We start from the raw sequence: 22,834 nt of genomic DNA on the forward strand, positions 1-22,834 counted from the left end.
TCTCGGGTTTGTGTGGCCTGGAATGAATTACGAGAGTGCCGGCGGGGGATGGAAGGGAAGTAAATTTTGCTGGTGGTGATCGTGTTAAATTAATTACATCGCAGTATAGGAGAAACAAGGATAAAGGCTACTGGATAAAGCAATACACCTGTGAGCGAGTGAGAGAGAGAGAGAGAGGAATAAAAAGAAGACGAGAGAAAATATAAATGTACATCGCATCTAGTTAAAATCGTTATTTTGCATTAACTATACCTAATATATTCTAATTACATAAATATATTTAATTAAATTGATAAAGCTAACTAAACTATACATACATACGTGTGAGTACGTGCATTAAGCATAGAAATTGTCGAGAAATTGTAAAATTTGTAAAGAAAAATATAAAATCATTTTCATGTCAATTATAAAAGTCATTTCGCTATGACATTGTTTGTATAAACGTTGTCTCATTATTTAAAATTATTATTTAACGAATATATTGTGTTATATATTTTGTAATATATGTATACAGAATTTATCAAAGTATGTGGGCATAATTTCAGGGGTGGTTTCAGTACGTTAATAAGAAACAAAAGTTCATTTAATCGTATACCCGATATGAATATATATATTTCCGAATTATTTCTTTTCTTTTTAAGTTCTTTTTCTCTTCCAATAATTCATATAACTTTACTAATTGTTTACTTCAATTATTTACAAGTAAGCTCCTTATTTCATGCTAGACCTTTGATTCCTAAATAAATAGTTATAGGGGCTCAATTAATTGGCCAACACGATCATCTGGTCCAAATCAATTGGATTTTTATTTGCGGTGACACTTTCATAAGTCTTAAGTGTTCATAACAAAGCAATAAAATATGCTGAGGAACTACGTCATATAATACAATACAGTTGTTGGCAAACATAAACAACACCTGGCATTTTTGAACGAGTTAGAAGATCTACGATAAGACATTTAGAAGTTGGCATCGAATCCAAAGGTGGCTACTTCGAACAGCTTCTACGAGATTCATATAACAACAGGTATAATACAAAAATGGCTATAATTCAGAAACAAGGTTACATCTGGCATGTGACTTATAACATACGTTCATATGAATGTATTTTTTATTTCTTATTTAAGCGTATTAAAAGCAACTCTAAAGTTATGTTCACATATTTTGAGACACCCTGTATAGTATTATAAAATATAATACGTATTATGTGCACGTTGACTTGCTGCGTTTTAAATGACTTTCAAAATAATAGAGTATATATTTCTATATAGATATGTATGTATATTCTTCGATCATAATGTCATCGAAGGTTCAAGTCACATGGCAGGATCACGTTGTCGCGTGTGTATCCTTCCAATTATCGATTTTCTCAACGACGACTACCTACCTCACCCTTTTCTAAAAAGCTTTTCAATCTCTTCTATTTCTGAATCTTACGAAAACTTCGTCGTCATTTCGAACTTATGTTCTAATATCCATTGTGAAAGGGATCGTTTATGGACGATGACGTAGTCGAATCTACGAGATTCGGAGATATTCTTTGTTAATGAAATACAAAAACAAAAAGACGAACGCGATTGTTATCATATTTAACAACAACAATGTTCTTCATCTTAGTCTAATAACGTTAACGTATAATTTTAATTTCATTTTATTATGTCGATTTCGATTCTGTTGAACGGACTACAATTTTCCAGAAGAAACGTTTTTCTTTTCGTTCGTTCGACCTCTCTCTCTCTCTCCCTTTCTCTCTCTTTCAAATTAAATAAATAACGTACGACGACATGTGTTACGAATAGTAATTCAAAAGTCAATAAAAACTTGTCGAGTCGAAATTAATTCGTCGAAATATATTTTATCGTTGAAAACGAGACAACGAACAACAAAAATGTATATATACGAAATATATGCCATTCAAATGCATACAAATAAATTCATCAGAATCGTCCCTTTCGAATGGTTCAATTATTTAATATCTTAAAAAGAAAGGAAAAATAAAAATAAAAAATTATAAAAAGCAAACACAAATTTTATTCAAGACAAACACAAAGAAATTACAATAACACGACTTAATCTGTTTCGAAAAAAAAAAATAAACATAGAAGGAAAATTTATTCGATCAATCAAATTGCACGTGGTAGGAATACATCGTTCTCTTTCTCTCTCTTTTTTCTTTCTTTCTTTCCTTTTTCTCTTTCAGTCGCATTACTTGAAACGTTTATCCACCTATCTGATTTTCTCTTCTTTTCGTCGAAAGATCTTTTCAGCTCTTCATTTCATCTCTCTCTTTCTATCTTTTTCACTCTTCCTCTTATTGCTATTGCTGGTTATCCTAGCGTATAATCGAGCAAGCTGCCTTTGGCACGATGCCGATTGTATCTTTGCTTTTGATGGATCAAACCTGATCGGACGATATGGCACGATGCTTCGAATCCTTCAAGAAATAGGCGTCCCTCAATTCGATGGATTCGATGAACGATCCATTATGGAGTGTATCATTATGTACTACCTATTTTTATCATTATTATCACATTATTAATGTCATTATTACTATTATTATTATTATTATTATTAATATTGATATTATTAATATATGTAGATACATTATTATTATTTTACGATGATTACCATGAAATGTCAACAATTTATTGTATTTTCTTATTTATTTCTTCTTCTCATTTGTATGGTACTCAATTTCTCGGAGATGATTTTCCTCATAAAATGTTACGAGAGAAATGACGTTGATGGTGCACGATTATTCATACTTTATCAAGCTAACGTATGAGAATAATATTACGTATGTTAGATACCTCGTAAAATATTTTCGTATTTTTATCTAAGATTTATTATTATTATTATTATTTCAAATTAAAATAGTAAAAAAATATGAAAAAGGATTCATCAAAGAGAGGCCCCAATAATTTGTTGTTTTAACATTTGTCCACAAAAACAGGCATTTCTTTAACGTCGCAATAAATCCAACAAAATGTACGAAACTTTGTATTATTATCTCTTTTAGAAGGACTATAACGCTGATCGTTCGTAGTAACCGCAGTCAGAAGGAAAGTTACATTAAAACGATTAAACGACGAATCTATCCTCCCCCTTCCCCTATCTCCGAGAGTTCTATCCTGTTTTCATTTGATTAAAAGGATCTACTCTTTTTCGCATTATGAATGAGTTTCGAAGCAACAAGAAGGAAAAAAAAAATAAAAGAGGAAATAGATATGATCTCTCCTCTCTCTTTCTCTCTCTCTCTGTCTGTCTATCTCTCCTTTCTCTCTCTGTCTATCTCTCTCTCTCTCTCTCTCTCTCTTTCTCTCCTTTCTCTCTCTCTCTCTATTTGCTTTTAATACCTACCAGAATTTGCGAACAAAAGTAAAGTCAAGGAAGAAGAGAGAAGTATGGGAAAGAGAAATAAATAGATAGACAGATAGATAGATAGATGGATGGATGGATAGACAGAGAAAAAAAAGTGACTGCAGAATCAATGACGACGGGAAGTTGGAAATAAAATTCCTGGACGAATAGGAGGAAATTTTATTGAAAACTTTTCCCGTTTGGCTAGAAAAATAAAGAATTTAAAAAAAGAATTTAAAGAAAAAAAAGAAAAAAAAAGAAGAAAGAAAAAAGATATACGACAGAACGAGAAGAATATATGAAAAATACAGCTTGAGAGAACCACAATTTGACTTGTTCCCAAATGCATACACACACATGTACGCGTGCGAACTATAAGAGGAAGAAATACTTTGATTTCGGAGAGAAAAAAATTTAAAAAAGAATTTCGTTTCGTTTCGACATTAGAAACCCACAAGCTTTGAGATGATATACGTTTATATATATTAAAAGATTAGTTAAAAGCATTTTGATAAATTAAATTGCAACATAAATAAGTTCGTATAAACGTGTCCTAATTCTAACCGAATTTAATCGAATTTATTTATCTTATTAGCTAATATATAATATATAATACTATATACTTTTTTCTTCTTTTGATTGCATTCATTAATCATCAAAAGAGTTAACAACTAAGTAATTAGTTATTATACCCGTGTAAAAGAGAATCCAGTAGATGAGGTCAGTCCTGTAGTATTATTAATTATTATCGATTAATATTTTTGTAATTTAGAGTGGTAATTTATTAAGTAGTACGAACGGGGGATCCCTTAATGGTCAGACATTTTTTAATAACGTGTACATTTGCTGCTTTATTTATTAAATGTATGCATCTATGTACATATATGTAGGGAAACACTTTTTAACCCATTACGATCGATATTTCGTTGTAAACGAGACCGTATCATGAAAATGATACGGTTAACCGATCGATTGAACTATTAAATTTCCATGAATTTTTCATGAACGATATTTCAAACGGTCTTTCGACTTTTTTTCGTTGAAAAATATGTGTGACTATACTAGAAATATTATGATATATTGAACGTAAAATAATACTTTTGATATAATATATAACTAAAGTGTTCGATACAACATTTCTTTGAATAATAATTTCAAGATATTTCGTAATACGGTCGATAGTATATGAAAGATTAATCGGCTTCTAAAAAACATGAAATCATTTAAAAATAGTAACCATATCTACAGTCATTCTTTTTTTCTCATAAATTATCCCTTTCATCCGCCATCCTCCTTTTCCTTCCCCTTCTCATCCTTCGTTTTCTTCCTACTCATCCTCATCCTCCAACCCCGCCATTCTCCGCACCCTATTTCCATCGATAAGGGTCTCGTTCTTGTTTAAGCGCGTTAGACGTTTTTTTCAAGAAATTTTCGAGCTCACCTCGAGAACATTTTGCGTAACGAGCACGAAAGTGCAATGAGTCTAAGCCTGTTGGATGTAGTTTGCGATGTCCAATAATCGATGAAATTCTTCGCCGCAGCAGTGAGAACAAAAACAGAGGAAGAGAGAGATGAAGAGGGGGAGAGAAAGATAGAGAAAGAGAGTATGAGGAAGAGGGTTGGAAAGGGAAATACAATAAAATCCCTACTCAAGCTTGTTACAAGCCCGGAAATACGGATAATGTAATTATACGACTTTGCTGTAACAACCACTAAGGATTTTGTCATCGTCCACGTAGTCCTTTTGCCTGTGAAAGCGTACGCCAAGCTCCATTTGTTTCGATAGGCTTAAGTCACGTCCTAAAGTTCCACCGTGTGTTTATCTCCTAGATTCGATAAACGATCCGATTTGACGCACTTGTATCGTACCAATCGTTAACTTATCGGTTCGTTTTTATTCCAATTTAGTTTCTTCCTTTTCCTCTTTATTTTTATAGATTACGAACCAACTTCGATAATCAATCGTATTATTCTTCCTATGTCTGTCCATTTCTTTTTTTTATTTATTTATTTACTTTTGTTATTGTAATTAATTAATTAATCAACGGCAATATGATTCGAAAAGACTATTGTAATCGTTGGTGTGAATAATGATGTTCTTTTGTTTTATCGTTCTTTTGTATCTCTTTTTTAATGGTCAGTCATTCGAGTTCGATGACTTGACGATTTTATGAAGAAAAAGTGAATGAGGTCAATCAATAAATAGTACAAGTCAGGTATCTATAGGTGATCAGACATATTTTTTTCAAAGTTTTTCCTATTATCTTCGAGGTGATGAGAGTATTACGTGGTGTTTTATAATCAGCTATTAGCATTTCAAGAAAAACCAAGCTACCTTTGCGTTCCTTTGGATTCTTTGCGAAAGCTACAATTTGTCAAACATGTCTTTTCTCTCCCTATTTTTTCTTCTTCTTCTTTTTGTTCCCTTTTTTTTTTATTTGCATCGAATTTTGATGCAAGCAAACTATAACTGTTGGACACATAGACATATTCCATTAAGGCAAATGTAAATGATAGAAAAAAAAATAGGAAAGAAACATGGAAGATAAACGATCTTATTTTTATGTGAACCACTCGAATGAGTCCCCTAATTTATCTACTTTTTTTTCCTCTTTATTAGAGTAACATTTTTCGGATAGCTTAGATGTCGTGATGAATCGATTTCTGTTTTTTTTTCCCTTTTCTTTTTACATGGCCTTTTATTCAGAGAATTAATATAACGACGAGTCGTTACTTTTCTCGCTACCTTTTTACACAATTCATTTCGCTTGTTATTCTTTCGCACTCTTTTTCTGTCTTTTTTTCCGACAAATCGATCCGCTAATTACATGGGAGTGGTCTAGCGTTAAATCAAATGCAAATGTCGTTCTTCTCTGCACTATAAATCATCCTGGAATGGTGGGAAGTATAACAGTGGTAGAAACAAAGGATACAATTTTAATCAAGCCTTACATTTCATTCAACTCTTATCCTAAATACACCTACTACCGTCATTATCTTTGTCATTGTCATTACCATTATCATCATCATCATCATCATCAAAATTATCATCATCATCATCATCATCATCATCATCATCATCATCATCATCATCATCATCATCATCATCATCAACTTTTGATTTGATAACGCGATAATATTAAGTTTATAAAAAATCGTTTAAAATGTTAGAACACAACTAAATTTCATATAAAATTAGTTACTATAAAGAATTTTACTCGTATATAAAATCAAAGGAGTAATAAATCATAAAATACATAAGTACGTAAATTAGATAGATATAATATGAACATGGTATAAGAGTGAAATGAGTTTTGAATCGTGGAATCGAGAAAAGATAAAAAATATGAAGAAAGAGAGTGAATGAGTGTAAGAGAAAGAGAGAGGGGAAATATTTGATAGAGCGAAAAATTCAAAGCGGAAAATATAAAGGAGGGAGCGTGGCTGAATAATGGCAAAACGTTTTACATCTAACGTTGTGAAGAACGTAGAACGAACGTTATATGTTTTTGAATCCAGCATCCTTGACGATTCAATGAACCCGATCAAAATTTCGAATTCCACCACCGGAAAATATATCCCACGCTTTTCTCCAGTCACATAAAATGTAAATCGATAGTATTAGCATAGTAGTTGCACTGGTATGTACTTAGAAGATTCACCAAAAGATTTCTCTTTGCCAGGAAATAATATCTATTGAAAGTACAGGCCTTTTGATATCTGTTACATTTTATTTAATCCCTTTCGAATGAAACATTCGAAACATGTTCCTGTTTTTTATTTTATTTTTTCAGTCAATTACTATTATTATTTTATATTTTCTCGGGTTTTTCTTTATATATATATATATCTAGTCATTGAACGCATTTGTGAAAACGAATTCAACTTTAAGAAGCTTCGTAAGACATCTAATTAAATTGTATAATGAAAAGTGGACTATTGTTATTAAAATGAAAATGAAATAAATGACTAGGCTATTGTGTGGTGCTATTCTATGGATTATTTGATATCTGAGTAATTGATTTGAGACTTTGGAAATCTACCATTTCCAGAGTCATAAAATACATTATTATTATTATTATTATTATTATTATTATTATTATTATTATTATTATTATTATTATTATTATTATTATTATTATTATTATTATTATATATTATTATTATTATTATTACTTTTATTATTATTATTGTTGTTATTATTGTTAGAACATTAAGAACTGAACCCTTAACTCAATTACTTCTCACCGTTCGTATTTCGGGTTGCTCGATTGATTTTACCTGAGTGAACAATTCCCAACGCGATTGTTTAAAATCGCGTCGAGTTGGGTGCTTTTAAGCATTAGGATAATAGACCGTTTAAAGGTTGTAAAAAGAAAGAGAAAGAAATTGGTAAAGGAAAGAAGAAAAAAGTTAACTACAAGTGCTTCTCCTATAGGGTTGTATGTACGTATGTACATAATTCTTCAATCGTAGTCGAAAACTCACATGGCTCTGTTTTTATAAAGCCCAACATCGTTCTTACCGATTATTCTTTAATCCGTTTTCTGTCATAAACATAAGTGTTCTTACACAGACTTTCATATTTTATACAACCACCACAAACCTTTTTTACCATCCTATTTTCTCTCTTTTTTTTGTGTGCTTTATTTATTTCGTAATAGACTTCTTTATTATCTGCTTAAACGTATACCGTTCATAGATATTAACCGCATCTTATAATTCCTTAATTTTTCTCTTTGATCTTTAAATATGAAAAATTATTTCAGCGAATCGTACAGTGAATTTAATTCTCGATAAAATTCGTATTAAAAATAATAATAATAATAATAAGTTAAACATACATAAAACATTGAACCAGGGATTTTCAATATTGGATGTGCGATAAAACTTTCTTGTCTTATGTCGTGAGATCTCGAACAGGATTAAATAAAAAATGAAATAAAAATTTAAAGAGTTGTGTTATGAAATCACTTCGATATGATTTTGATGTGTGGGTTAAATCTTTTGGGACATCTTATGTTGTAGTTTATGAATACAAAATGTAATTTTTATATTATACATATATTATATATGGGGCATACCACGTCAAATCGACTACTTTTGACCACGACCCCTTTCGATTTGACTGAACTTTTTTATCATTTTCTACCTCATTAAAAACCTCTCTGAGAATTTTTTCAAATTTTTTTACTTAACCCAAAAAATTTTCCAAAAAATGGCTTTTTTCAAATAACCGTAACTTTGTCAAAAATTGACTTATCGGGATATTGTTTGTGATTTTACCCATGATAATTGGGTAAAAAAATTTGAAAAAATTCTCGGAGAAATTTCCAATGGGGTAGAAAATGATAAAAATGTTTCAGTCAAATTGAAAAAGGTCGGGGTTAAAAGTGAACAATTTGACGTGGACTACCCCATAATAATATACTATATGATTTTTTGTTTCATTGTTATACTTTGATTTTGAGAGTTTGTTGGTTGATCAGGCGATACAATAGACTCGGATGCTTCTGAGAACTTATAAATCTATAGACAATTTCAATGTTGTCTACTTTTCATCATACGATGGCTTCTATGGAGATTCGTGTAATAAGTAACGAATCATCATTTGTACAATTCTTTCGAAATTTGAGACTAAAAGTTTCAGATTACTCTCGTCTTAAAATAATAGCACAGATATACCAAATTATCATAATACTAAAATAACCTAATCATTAATTTATTAATATCCACTTTAATTACAATAATTCGCTTCTTATTATACAGCATATTTTATTTAAGACCTCCTTTACATTAGGTTAGTCAGAAAAGAAATACGTTTAAGAATAATCCACCTATCTGAAGAAAAACATACAAAATAATAATTGTAATAATAATTATTATTATTCAAGGGACAATATAATTTTGTATTTGTAAAGACATTAATAAGCCTAAAACGATATAAAATATCTTCGACAGATCTACTTTGGACGTTTCAGCGAGTATTTACGAAACGACCATCCGGGAGTGGAGATTATCCGTAATCTGTGAAATGAAGAAGAAGAAGAAGAAGAAGAAGAAGGAAACGTTCTAGCACAATAGGTGCCGTAAAGCAGGATGAAAACGGTCAGAGCCTGAAGCCATCAGCTGCTATCTTTTACAAGCATTCTCTCTCTCTCTCTCTCTCTTAGAGGGTTAGAGTATACTTTGCTTTGTGTGCATAGAAGAGTGACACTTGCCAACGGCTGTCTTCCAAGCAATTGTCTTTAAAACGACCACGAGTCTGTCGGGTCTGCCAGCAAGAGAGGAAATAAGATCGAGTAAGCATGAGCAAGAAAGGGAGACGGTATGATCGCAGGAAATTTTTGAAAGGCCATCCAGTTAAGTCACACCTGTTCGCTAAAATTGTTTTAGTTTGAGGGTAGATTAAAGAATATAGGAATGATCCTTTGCGATAGAAATATTCTACTTGACTCGAGTATGTATCGTGAACTTTAGTAGACAGAAATACAGAAACAGAGAGGAAGAGAGAGAGAGAGAGAGAGAGAGAGAGAATGAGAGATTGCTATTAAAATCTTAAAGGAGCAATTAACGTCCAAGTAGTTTCCAAGCAATTTAAAATTAGAATTAATAACTAATTGATTATGATTCTAAAGTTATATTCTCTATAGAGATATTATCTTAAAAATTATATTTACACATTTTTGAAATTTGTGTTAAAAACTTAAACGAATCTAATTGAAATTTTTGACGTTTTTCTCGCGCATCTAATTATTTCTCTTTTTCTTTTCTTTTAATTTTGTTTTTCTGATACATCTGTCAACAAATACTTTCATTTCATTTCGAAGATAATGACAAATTGGAAAAAAACGCATCGTGTTCTCATTTCTTCGAGCGGAACTAATTGAACTCGCAAATGCGTCGAGCGAACAAATAACGACATTGAAACTTTAAATTCCGATCCTATAAACGCATCCGGAAGTCAATAAAACTCGTATATAACTAGCTGTGTCTAAATAAACATGTATATATATATACACACACACACACACTAACACGTATATACTTAATTCATAACTTCATTGACAATGCTTGATATATTTCTGACTATAAGAAAAATTCTATCTAGTTATTCTTTCTATTCTATCTAGTCCTTGTTAGAATATTTTTTTTATCATTGATACATACATATATACATACACATATACATACATACACATAAATATACATCTATATATATATATAGATACGTATTATAACGTGAAGATTACATATTATGTATGTACGCATGGATAAATGAAAGAGGACAAGAACCCTCGTTGAATGTGGATCATTCAACGATGAAACGATCACCATTCTCTCGAAAGACGAACAATGATTGATCGGTTGGGAAATGTCGACAAAAGGGTGCGATCTCTCTATCCCGTCTAAAAACAGGAAACCAGCGATAAAAAAAAAAGAAGAAAAAAAGAGTCAGGAAGGGGAAGGGGGAGTGGTAAGGAGGAAGGAAGAATAAAGGACGAAAAGGAAGTAATAGAAAAAAAAGATATAAAGGAGAGACATGGATAATCGTTTTTGTTGAATTTTTATTGTAACCGGGGACTGGGTTATAAAGGTGGACGGACGGACGTACGGAAGGAAGGAAGGAAGGATGGATGGATGGGGGGATGAAAAACAAATTTTCTTCACAATACACGAAAAAAAGATATCTTAACCCTTAGCATTTCTATGTCGAATATGGCTCGACATCACATTTCTTATATCAACTCTAATGCTAGGCATTATATACATAATATTTGTTACACACTCTGCACTATTGCAATATAACATTTTATTAAGACCCCCTTTTTTGATCTATTTTATTAAATGAATTAAGGAGTTATTCGTTTGTAAAAAATAAAATTAAAGAGTGTAAAGGGTTAATAAGCTTATTTTATTCCTGAAACTTTCACGATGATCTTGTCCTCTTCGCGAAGGGTTGAAGAAGAAAAAGATGAGGAGAAAAAAAAATAAAAAGAAGGAAAAAAGAGAAAGAGAAAATGGTTAAAATGTTGGAAAGAATGAGGAATATGGATATGGGCCGGGTAACTGGGTCACAATGACCACGAGGGCAATGCTTTTGCAAGCTGAAACCAACAGAAGCCACCTAGTGGTGACTAGTGGCACCTTCTTTTTTGCATCTCCCATCTCCAAGTTCCATAGTATGTTCCTTTTTATACGATATGTGAACAACAATTCGACCCTCGTACCGATCGAATAGCTCTACCTGTCACTTTGTTCTCTTCTAGTGTTACGTCATAGTATCACTTTCTCGATTTTTTTTATACTTTCTTTTCTCGCTCTCTCTCTCTTTTTCTTTCATTTCTTTTTTCTTTCTTTTTTTTTTATCCATCCACTTTCACGCTATATTCTACATTCTCGTACTTCTTTTTAATTCTCCACAAGCGATCGAGCACGTCCGATTTTCGAGCAAAATAGGAGCTGGAGAGAAAAAGAGAGGGAGAGAGAGAGCATAAGAAAAAGACGAAGAAGAAGAAGGGAAAGAAGGGATGAAAGGAAGTGAGAGATGCAAAAGAGTGTGAACGTGCTCACTCGTGACCTCTCAAACGAAGGGAAGGTTGAAGAGGAGTTGGCTTTGCTAATAAGAGCTAGCTTGTCGTTTTTCTGGCAGTATTCTTTCTCTCTTTCTTTCTTTCTTTCTTTCTTTCTTTCTTTCTCTCTCACTCACTCACCTCATCACCTTGCAATTTTTTACAAGGGGATATATCGTTCGTCTGAACGACGTTTTTCTCGGATCTCTTGAAGAAGCAGTCACTTGCCTTGGTTGGCTCGATGAAAATTTGCCATGCACTTGGGTTTCACGTGCAAACGTTTCGTTAGAAAAAAAAGTGATGGTATTTAAGGCAATTGATAGATGATCATCTTATCCTCCCTTTAACGCATTTAAAAATTTGTTTAAATAGATATCGGTCGTTACCGTTGGATAAATAATCGTACCACCACCGACCGTTCCATCTTCTGCAAAATCCCACATTCGACTGGCTCAAGCGGGATTAACTAAATACCGCGAAATAAAAGATTAAATGGGATTAAAACGGGTGAAAGATGATAGAAAATTGTCGATCGATCGTAATAACGAGAAACGATTGATCTAAAGTTCAATTTTCAATGTAATGATAATCGTAGAAAGTTGAAAAGTAATCTCACCGAGATGTTAAGAAAAACGTTGTTCAAAATTTTCCTAAACGAAATATTACCAATAATTTTTCGTTTTCGAACGTGCGAATATAAATAAATCATGTATTCTGATTATTAAAAGAACAAAATCATTCAATCAATTCAATTTGTTCAAGAAACTTATAGGAAGAAGAAAACAATCTGTGTAGTTCGAAAAGATAAGGATAAAAATAATTAATTGAAGAAAAAGTGAAAGAAAAAAAAGAGAAACTTCAAAAGGTTTATCGTCACTTTTAAGATCGTTCGAGGATTTACTAGTGTTGGTTGCCAGCAAGAACAGCGGTCGCAGCAATCGTGAAAAGTGGCCTCAGAGCCTTGCGGCACATCTTCCTAATATGTCGGCCTCTTCTCCGTCTCGGCTCATCCCCTTTGGCTGGTAATTAATCCGGCACGCGCGCGCCAAGTATGACACTCCTGGCCTGAAAAGCACGTTTATGGCCTCAGCCGCGATGTAAACGGCGAGACAGAGAAGAGTACGTGCACGCGCGCACAAGCACACACTCATAACCCCAAACTGTTTCCAACTCCGTAAGCACGATTTCAAAGTGCCGTATGAAAATTTGGCACATGGCCGAATCGTTTTCTCTTTTACTCTCTCTATCTCTCTTTCTCTTTCTATTGCTGCCTAACTATCAATTTTTTTTCGCTGTTACGATTTTCCTGTCTCGAGAAAAATTTCTATTCAAACTATGAATCGATCTTAATTACGTTTCGCTAATGATAGCTTATCCTTCATTATCCCTGTACAATTAAAACTCCTAATCGTTTTTTCGTTCTAACGATTTAAGCCTGTTAACTGGACCAGAAACGATTTCTTTCTCCTATTTACCTACCTATGCATGTATGTATGTATATATATGTTGTTTCTATTCTATTCGCTAGTATAATTAAACTTTTGTGAGTAGACAACTGGTCTTGTCCAGTTTAAAGGAACAATGCATTAAACATTTCATGTTTCGTTATATTAACTTTCCAGCCGTTGGCGATGTTTTTATTTTATTTGCATATAATCGCAAACTATTTTTATTCATTATTTATAACAGTTAAGGATTGTATAAATGGAAATTTTATTAACTCTGTTAAAAATTAAATACCACGCGAAAATACCGTACCCCGCAAAATTGTATAGAATATGTGCGTTGCTCGCGGCCAGAGAGAGAGAGAGAGAGGGTTTTAGTTATTTATTATTTTTAATTCATCGCTTTTTTCATTATTAGTATAAAAAAATTCAATTTAATGTGTACGAGTTAGTTGTAATTTTTTTATATCTTCAATGTCTGACCAACGTTCGATTCGACTACTTGGATTTGGTTCTAGATCAATTACCTAACTCAACTACTTGGATCAGTGGTCATTGGACTGACCAATGGCTGTAAATACTACATGCTTATTGTGTCTGCGGCTGACGACTAAGTCCCCGTTACTACTTGAATTTTGTGTCAGACAAATGATCGATTTTACTACTTCTAGTTGAACAAATCCAATCACAATAAACATATCGAAATCAAATATTTTCTTCTTCTTTTTCTTCTTCGAGAGAAAAACATCGATGATCGTTAACACGATTTGGAGATGTGAATTAAAATATATGTGTATGTTCATTGAATTCTTAACAATGGCGTCATTATTCTATACATTTCGTTTCTTTCGAAAGTTCCTCTTTTTATTATAATCAACTCTAGGTTACCTATATATATATTTGTGTTATATATGTATACATACATAGAAAATACACTTACACACACACACACGCGCGCGCGCGCGTACATACGTTGAATAGAAACGAGAAGCTTTGAAAGCGCGATTTTAGGGCACCAGGCTACTATCGATTTTCGCGGACTATCTAGTTTGCTGGCTGATTACATGATAACGATTGGTGCATACCATCGAGTTTTGTGTCGTGAGAGTTTTCTCTTGGTACCACTCGCCCTCTACTTTTCTCTCTTTCCAACCTTCTTTCCTACTCCTCCTCATTCTCCTCTTACCGATCTCCATCGCTCTTCTGTATGCTGTTATCTACCCCTTTACTTGTTCCGTTCCATCTTCTTTTATAGAAAATTAGGACTCCCACGATGGATTCGCCATTATTTCGTCAACTATTGTTATTCGTTGTTATCAACGATGGAAAAGAAAAGAAAGACTAATGTTTTCTCTCTTCCTTTCTTTTTATTCTTCTTATTTTTGGTTTTCTCCAATTATGTAGAACTAAATTTTAATTTTTAGCTCTCGGTAAAATATTCAAATATCTTACTTGTTAAAATATATTCGAAAATGACAATCGCGTTTCACGCGTTACTTTTCTTTCTTTTAAAGAAAGGAAGGCGAGTTTTTGTTTTTTGATTAGTTAACTTCACTTTTATTCTCTCCTTGACACTTGGCACGCGCTCGAATACCAATAATGAAGACCCGACGAATGGGGAGAAAGGAAAAATGCAAGGAGGAGAAGAAAAAGAAGATTTTTCTTCCGTTTATTCTGCATAATTCTTATGAATAATGTAATGCGATCAGAATGATCGATTCAATGAAATCTTATGATAATGGCGAATCGATAGTTAATTCGTAGAGGTTTATAGATTTTCCTGTTGTTTGCATTTCTTAGGGTAAGAATGACATTAGTGGCTAGTTTCCTTCTTCTTCTACTTCTTCTTTTTCCCCAAAAAGAAACGTAAGGATTCGAGACAAATAGTAAATCGCAAAAATATTGTTGTATAAAATATCAGCAGGACAACGAAAACTGTCATTAAAATTATTCGATAAAAATAATCAGAAAATGAGATAATCTAATCGGTCTTATTTAAAAAGAGTATAAGTAAAGGATTTGTCAACATATAGAGAGAAAATGTGCACTGATTTTGAACGAAGAAAAGGATGAAAATGGATGTAGCAATAGTATTAGAGAAAAAAAGAGAGGAAGGGAGAAGAGTTGGATGAAAGAGGAACTGGCTGAAGGAAGAAGGAAGGAGTAGAGGCTTTTAGGGTGAGAGTTGGATATCCAACAATATGTGTGTGTCGGATCTACCTAGTTTCTAACGTAGATCGCTAAGAGAGAGAGAGAGAGAGAGAGAGCGAGGAGAGAGTAGGTAGGAAGAGAATTGGGTCAGCCAGCTTGTGAAGAGTACTTCAGGTGTTGTTACCTATCTATCTACCACCGACCTACCTACCTAACCACCCATCCTCTCCTAAGTTTTGAGACCATCTACACCTACCAATCCACCCAGCCCTCCTATCTCTCTTGCCAATACATCCACTTTCTCACTTCAAGGAGACGTTTCTCGCTAAACCTACAACGATGTCTACCGCATCGTTCCTCAGAGACAGAACGACGTGGTGGCTTCTTTAAAAATGACCTAAGATATAGTTGGACATTGAATTTATAGCCTAGTACATTTTACTTTTTCAAGTAGAAGATAGGATACTCGTCTAAATTTCGAAAAAACTATTCTTGTTCTTTACGATATACCGAGTTTTTATAACCACAATAAGAGATTTTGCCTAGTTTATAGATACAATAACAATATTAATAATAATAATCATAATAATTGTAATAATAATAAAAATAATAATAATAATAGTAGTAACTATTGTTGTAAGGAACGACAGTAGTGATGAAAGTAAAGGAAATGGGTTGTCGTGATTTTCTAAGGAAAAAGTATTCCATCAGAAAGGCAAAAGGAAACGAAGGCGATATTCTCAATGACATCGATGAGCAGGGACAAAAAAAGACAGGAGAAGTTTCGAAGAAGGAAAAAGAGAAATCTCGATAGACGTGGCCCAAGCTCATCCTCGTCATTCGCGGAACCTTTCGAATTGGACGTTCGAGTATAATATCACGTCGATATATTCTCCTCGAGTTTCAAAAAGAATTAGAGAGAAAGAGAAAAAAGTGCAAGAATATTGGTGCACGGTAACGGGACTACAGGCTGCTTCTCTTTTTCACGATTCGTTCTAGGAATTCATTTCGTGCCTCTCCGCTCTCATCACCGTTACTTGTGCACGAGTATCGGCTGATAACAACCAAGAGAAAGTCTGCTAAGAATAAGAAAACGAGAAAGAGAGAGATATAGAGAGAGGGAGAAAGAGAAAGAGGATGGGAGGGTTGAAAGAAAAGTTGCCCTTTTCGAGCAGCAATTTATGAAACTCTTTGTGAATATCAAAGGAATTTTTTTTTATTTCTTTCTTTTTTATTTTTTATATAAATAAATTTTCAAATATGTCTGCCAATTCGAAAAATAATATAAAATAAATTAGAATAAATTTTATTTCGTGAAAAAGATTTTGATAAAAATAAAAAGAATAAAATCGAGTTGTAAAATAAAATAAAAGCTAGGAAAGAAAGAAAAAAATGTACAGTAATGGGATAAAAAATAAAGAAAAGAAAAAAGATAAAGAGAGAGAGAGAGAAAGAGAAAGTAGAAAAAAGAAAAGATAGAAAAAGAATGAAGAGAATAAGAAAAAACCTGTGGGAATCGGGAATCCAAAAAGTAGAGGATAGAATCAGAGAAGTGGGATATTGGGGAACAGGGTAGAAGGACGAAAATGGGGGTGAATCAGTAAAAGGAAAGTAGAGGGAAAGAAACGATGTTCGGAACAATGCGATACAACAACTAGACCGTGTGAAGTGCAATATTTCTAGCGTTTCTCGTTTCGCCTGTATAAAATACGTACAAGTAGGTCCTACGATCCATAACCCACGCCCACCGGATCGCAGGTACACGCCTCATGTACTACAAGGATATCACAGTAGGCCGTATGCGCACGCGCGCACACACAATCGCGCGTACTCCTATGGAAAAGAGAGTGAAAGAGAGAGAGAGGGAGAGAGGAGAAAAAAATTTTCATGTTTCTGCAAGCCGCGCGGCCTCTTCTCATTATCGTTTCACTCTGTTCGTTCGTTCGTTTCGTTTCGTTTCGTTTAGTTCGTTCTAAGTGGCACAAAACGAAAAGAAAAGAAATCCGTGTAAAACGTTCGTAATATTTTTTCAGCAAAAGAGGTTAGGATACGGGGTTGATTTTTGTTTTCCTTCGTTTGTTCTTTTTTTTCCCGAACATTTTCTTTCTCTTTTCATTTTTTTCATTTGTCAAAAGAATTTTCATCTCCTCCACTTCCTATTCCTATCCCCTCGACCCTTCCATCCTTATCTTTTTCCTCTTTCACTTTTTTCCTATTTTATGAAATAACCGACAAAGAAAAAAATTGTATAAACGAAACTTATCGCTTATTCGTGATTTGCCAGTCAAACGATACTGTCGAACCGAATACGTACACAGAACGAGATCGGTAATTAAACGTAAATTGTGATTCGAGAGAGGGCGAACGAATGGAAAAAAGAAAAACCAACAAAAAAGAAGAAAGGAAAAATAAAATGATACAAAAAGAAACGAGAAAAGTACGGATATAACGTTACGTAGATATGCGTGGCCGGTGATAGTAATATGAGATAGACTGGATTATTGGGTTGATACCTCGATAAAGAACATTCGATTACCGGTTACAAATATATCGAAAGATGATAAATAAAATGAAATAAAGAAAGGTAAAAAATAAAATAGAATGAAAAAATAAAAATAGAACGCGTATAAAGAACGTGTCATATTTATAAGAAATACGATAACTATGGATAAACGGATACACGTCAATTAAGCGATGGAATTCATGAGAAATAGGATCTGTGTCGACGTTTAAATTAACAAACTATCTGATAATAGAAACTCCTATAAGTCGGACATGTCGATTAATAAGTAGTCGAGCTAATTATCCGATCGTAATGGTAGGTATATGCAAAGTAGTTCAGTCAATCGTTTCTCAAACATACCCGCAATGAATTCAATAGTTCAGTCAGACGTATCGACGAAGTAGTAAAGTCAATTGTTGGTTAGACGTAGCGGCAAGTAGTAAAGTCGGTCGTTGGTGAGACCTACGTGCAAAGTAATAAAGTCTAAAGTTCGAGTCAAACGTAGTAGTCAAACGACAAGTAGTAAAGTCAATCGTTGGTTAGACATACACGTAAGTAGTGAAGTCAATCATTGCTAAAACGTATAACTGTAAAGCAATGAAGTTTGGTCAGATGTATAGAAGATTAACTTATTGTTTAATTTCTTAAAATTACTATTTGAATGCTAAAATTGTCATCAATATACAATCATAATTGAGAGTATCTTTCAAGTTAGCAGCTGCTGTATCATGATAGCGGGAATACTTTTCTCATTCGCGTTTTTTTGTCCGGCTTTATCCTTCGTCTTTTTCTATATTGTCTAAGCATGCACGGATCATACAGGTCCAATTTAATAAACCGTTCTTCCTGCTGGAAAATAAAAGAGAGGCAAAAAGTAGGTAATAGGTATCTCGGTGGGTGCGTGGGCCGAAGGAAGGAAAAAAAGCTCGTCGAGGGAAACTCGAGAATCTCGTATCATTGATGGAAGAAGGTCCTATCCTGAAGTCGATGTGTAATTATAGCTGATTCTTGAAGAATATACAAAAGTAGGCAGGTTTAATGAATATGTATGTCAGACACTGACCCACCTTACTACGAAGACGACCGATTAGTCAAGGGCTGCTATCCCCACGAAAAATAGCAAAGGAAGAGAAGGTCTTTTTCTTCCCATGGGAAGAAAGGGAGAGGGGTAAAAAAGAAGGAAGGAAGAGCTACTAATGTCGTCTTTGTCTTTGCCGTCCTTTAATTACGATTTTTCTTCTTTTCAATATAGATACCGTGAATATAAATCAAACATAATGAGATAGTTTAATTTGAAAGGAAGTATGCCATTAGATGGTCCTATATTTTGATATTATACGTGACTTGAATATGTAGCTCATATAATACTGCTCTTATCTAAAAAAACATATTTTATATAAAGCTAACATCCTCGTCATTATTTTTTTCTGCTTTCAGGAAGTGTATAGAATATGGACGTGCAGCGCCCTGGTGCCTTACTTTCATCACAGCGGACCGCCGGATTTAGAGTTCTCGGAGAAAGATTGGACTAGGATAAGACCGTGTATGTCCCTCTGCCAGTCCGTGGAACAACGTTGTCCTTATATGCTTCCGGGTGACCGTGCCCCTGCGTACCCTACGCAATATGCCGGCGAACCTACCTTTCTTTGCAGAGGTACTTCGCCATTTTTTATTCCCCGTCATTTCTTTGTAAACGGAAATCATATTCTACGTAATGTTATTTCATCGATATACCCCTAGACTTTCTCCGAGAGACGTGTTATCTTAGCGAATCTCTCTCGCTCGACAAAAAAAAAATAGAGACACAAAATATTATTCATTACTTTTCATTCGACACAGTGTATTTTTAATTCGTGCCGTTTCACCCCTTTTCACAAAAACCCCTTTACATTTATTTTCCTCTAAATACTGGGAAAGGGTAAAAGTATTTGTGGCACCCTCCTGTTATAAAATAGAATCAAATCACGTGAACACTTAAAATCACTTAAATACGTCAAATCAATTTGAGTGCGTTCCACGGGGAAAAAAATTGTTGAATATGATCACTAAACTTTTCAATATTACTGAAAAAAATAAAATAAATAAATAAATTGGACGCAAACAAAGCAAATATCTTCATCTTCGATTCATACATACATGCATACATACATACGTAGGAGAAAACAGGATATATTGTTTTTAACGAAGCTAAATGGGAATGAGATAACAAGATAATATAAGATGTAGTTGGATGAAAAAACCTCTTTTCAGACCCAAACATACCCGAGACGGGGGAACAAGCTCTGAGGGCGCTGCACAGTAGTGACGAACGAGAATGCTGTTACCACGTGTGCTCTGAGGATGAGGTAGGCTTGGGGATCTGTGCGAATTGCACTAGTCGCGAGCTACGTAAAATAGGTAGAGAACGCGATCCTCCTACGGCACCCCACTGCGACATTACACCTATTCAATCGGACTCTGCAGGTACGTCGATGTCGTCTGCATCTTCCCACGTGGATTTCATTAATTTAACCAAGCAATCGTCCGAATCTTTCTTCTTTGCTCTATCAGATAATTTTGTTTTCGTATATATTTATATTGAATCTTGAACAATCTCTAATATCTTATTAGCAACACTATTATTAATGGCAATAGCAAAACTTACAAAATCTGATCTCAAAAAAATAACTTACTTAATATTCGTTTAAAAAAAAAAAATAATAATAATAATAACACATTAACTCGCTAATAAATAGCTACCAATTAACTAACTTCAAATTAATAGAGTAAGATCGATGAATTAAAGGACCATTGTTTGCACACATACTAAATTTTATAGTAAGACTTATTTTACGTTGATCCTTACTACAGTTTAAATTATGATTCAATTCTTTGTAAAATTAATAATCCCGGATCGTGATAAAATTCTTTAAAATCGAGTTAAAAAGTACGAGCTAGGTATTATTGGACGAAGAAACATTTGTGATTCATAGGTGAGGAGAAAGCAGCAGAATGGCCAGTGTCCACGGATGGCCAGGACATCGAATCCGATTCAACGTCAACAATCTCCCCAATGGTTGGGCTCGATCAACAACAACAACATCAGAGTACATCATTATGCGGCAGTGGTGGAGTCGGCTCGATGACTTCGAGTTCATCGAATCGAGTTACGGCTTCTTACGTGTTACCGTATCTTTGTCTGTCATCGATCATTATCCAAATTTTTTGGTGGTCGTGCCTGTTGTTGAGGAGTTTTTCGAGAACGATGGTCGTGCCCATTCGAAGCGTCCTGTATTCGGGACGTGGATTTGCGTCCTTCGTCGTTGTTGTCGTCGTCGTCGTCGTTGTTGGAAGTGGAAGAAGTAAAGAAGACGAAGGAGGAGGAGGAGGAAGAGAAGGAGAAGAAAGGGGAGGGAAAATGCGATCGATCGAGGAGATTCGACCTCGTTCTCGTTCAGGCTCGTCCTGTTTTCGATGGTGGTGTTCATCGTTGTCATCGAAGAATAGCAAGTTGACCATCTATTTGGATAAGAAGGATAAGAAGAATAAGAAAAAAGAAGGTGATGATAATAATAATAATCTCGAGAAGGAGAGAAAGAAGGAAGAAAGGAGAAAAAAGAAAAAGAAGAAGAAGGAGTGGTATAAAGTTTGGTGGAAACGATGGTGTTGTTGGTGGAGTTCCTGGAGGAAACGTAGAAAGAAGAAAAGGAGTCGGGAGTACGAGGGTAAAAAAAGAATCGAACTCCTCCCGATCGTCGTCAACGTCGTCGTCGTTGTCCACGTAGTCGTCGTCCACGTCGTCCTTGAGATCATCCGTAGTAACAAAATGACGACGAAGGAGCGGGAATCGCGTCGTCGGCCTCGCCATAGACGGCGCCGTTACAAGCTCGAACCCCGTCGTGGCCGTTGTCGTTGGAGATGGAAAGAAGATAATTCTTACTTGAGTGTGAGAGAGCCTGAGGGGAACGTACTTTATTTCTTACCATTTCCTCTATCCCCTCCTTCTCGTCTTCGTCCAACGAACGAGAGGACCCACGAGGACGAGAAATCGTTCGAGAATATTCCACCATGATAATTATCCATTTCTCCACCGTTCTCACCGATCCCCCATTCCCCCTCCGTGTGTTCGCAAAAGGCCAAAGGACGAGGCAGGACCTTGTAGTCGTTAGCGAGCTATAGGACGAAGACGAGTTAGGACTTTATCAACGCGACTATGATGGTACGCGCTAAGTAAGAAGAACCGAGGAGATGGTCGTTATTGTCTATTAGGCAACTAACGTTACGTCTAACTTTAATAATAATGATAACACAATAATACAATAATAATAAATAAATAAATAATTAAATAAATAAAAAAACAAAATAAAATAATAATTAAATTAATATTAGTTAACAAATAATAAAATTAAATTAAATAATGATGATAATGAAGATGATGAAGATGATGAAGATGATGAAGATGATTATGATGAATATGATGGAGATGATAATGAAGATGATGGAGATGATGAAGATGATGATAATTGATGATATTAATAATGAAGATTATGATAATTATTATGATGTTTATGATCGATGATCGACAACAATGTTCGATTACGATAAATAAAGATCGATAATGAATTGGAATGCGAGACAAGAATGAAAATGATTATGAACGGTTATAGTGATGAGGATATATATATATATATATATAAACATAGTAGCGATGTTGATGGCGATGGTGAAAAAAAAAAGAACAAGATAAAGATAAAGAGGAGAGAAAAGAAACGATAAATGGAGAAAATAATGAAATAATAATAATAGTGATTAATATATGATGAA

At 34.1% G+C, this 22,834-nt stretch overlaps 1 protein-coding gene across 1 annotated transcript in view; it reads left to right on the forward strand.

The window, feature by feature from the left end:
* Positions 1-22,330, forward strand: part of LOC122517041 — a 42,496-nt gene extending 20,166 nt beyond the window's left edge. The window contains exons 2-4 of the mRNA XM_043635339.1: positions 19,469-19,685; positions 20,282-20,494; positions 21,004-22,330. Coding sequence (XP_043491274.1) covers positions 19,469-19,685; positions 20,282-20,494; positions 21,004-22,082 — 1,509 coding nt within the window. The 3' untranslated portion in view covers positions 22,083-22,330. The remainder of the gene's footprint in view (positions 1-19,468; positions 19,686-20,281; positions 20,495-21,003) is intronic.
* The last annotated feature ends 504 nt before the right edge of the window (positions 22,331-22,834 follow it).

Source organism: Polistes fuscatus, unplaced genomic scaffold (genome assembly GCF_010416935.1).
Source record: "Polistes fuscatus isolate 324 unplaced genomic scaffold, CU_Pfus_HIC Scaffold2, whole genome shotgun sequence".
Taxonomy (NCBI): domain Eukaryota; kingdom Metazoa; phylum Arthropoda; class Insecta; order Hymenoptera; family Vespidae; genus Polistes; species Polistes fuscatus.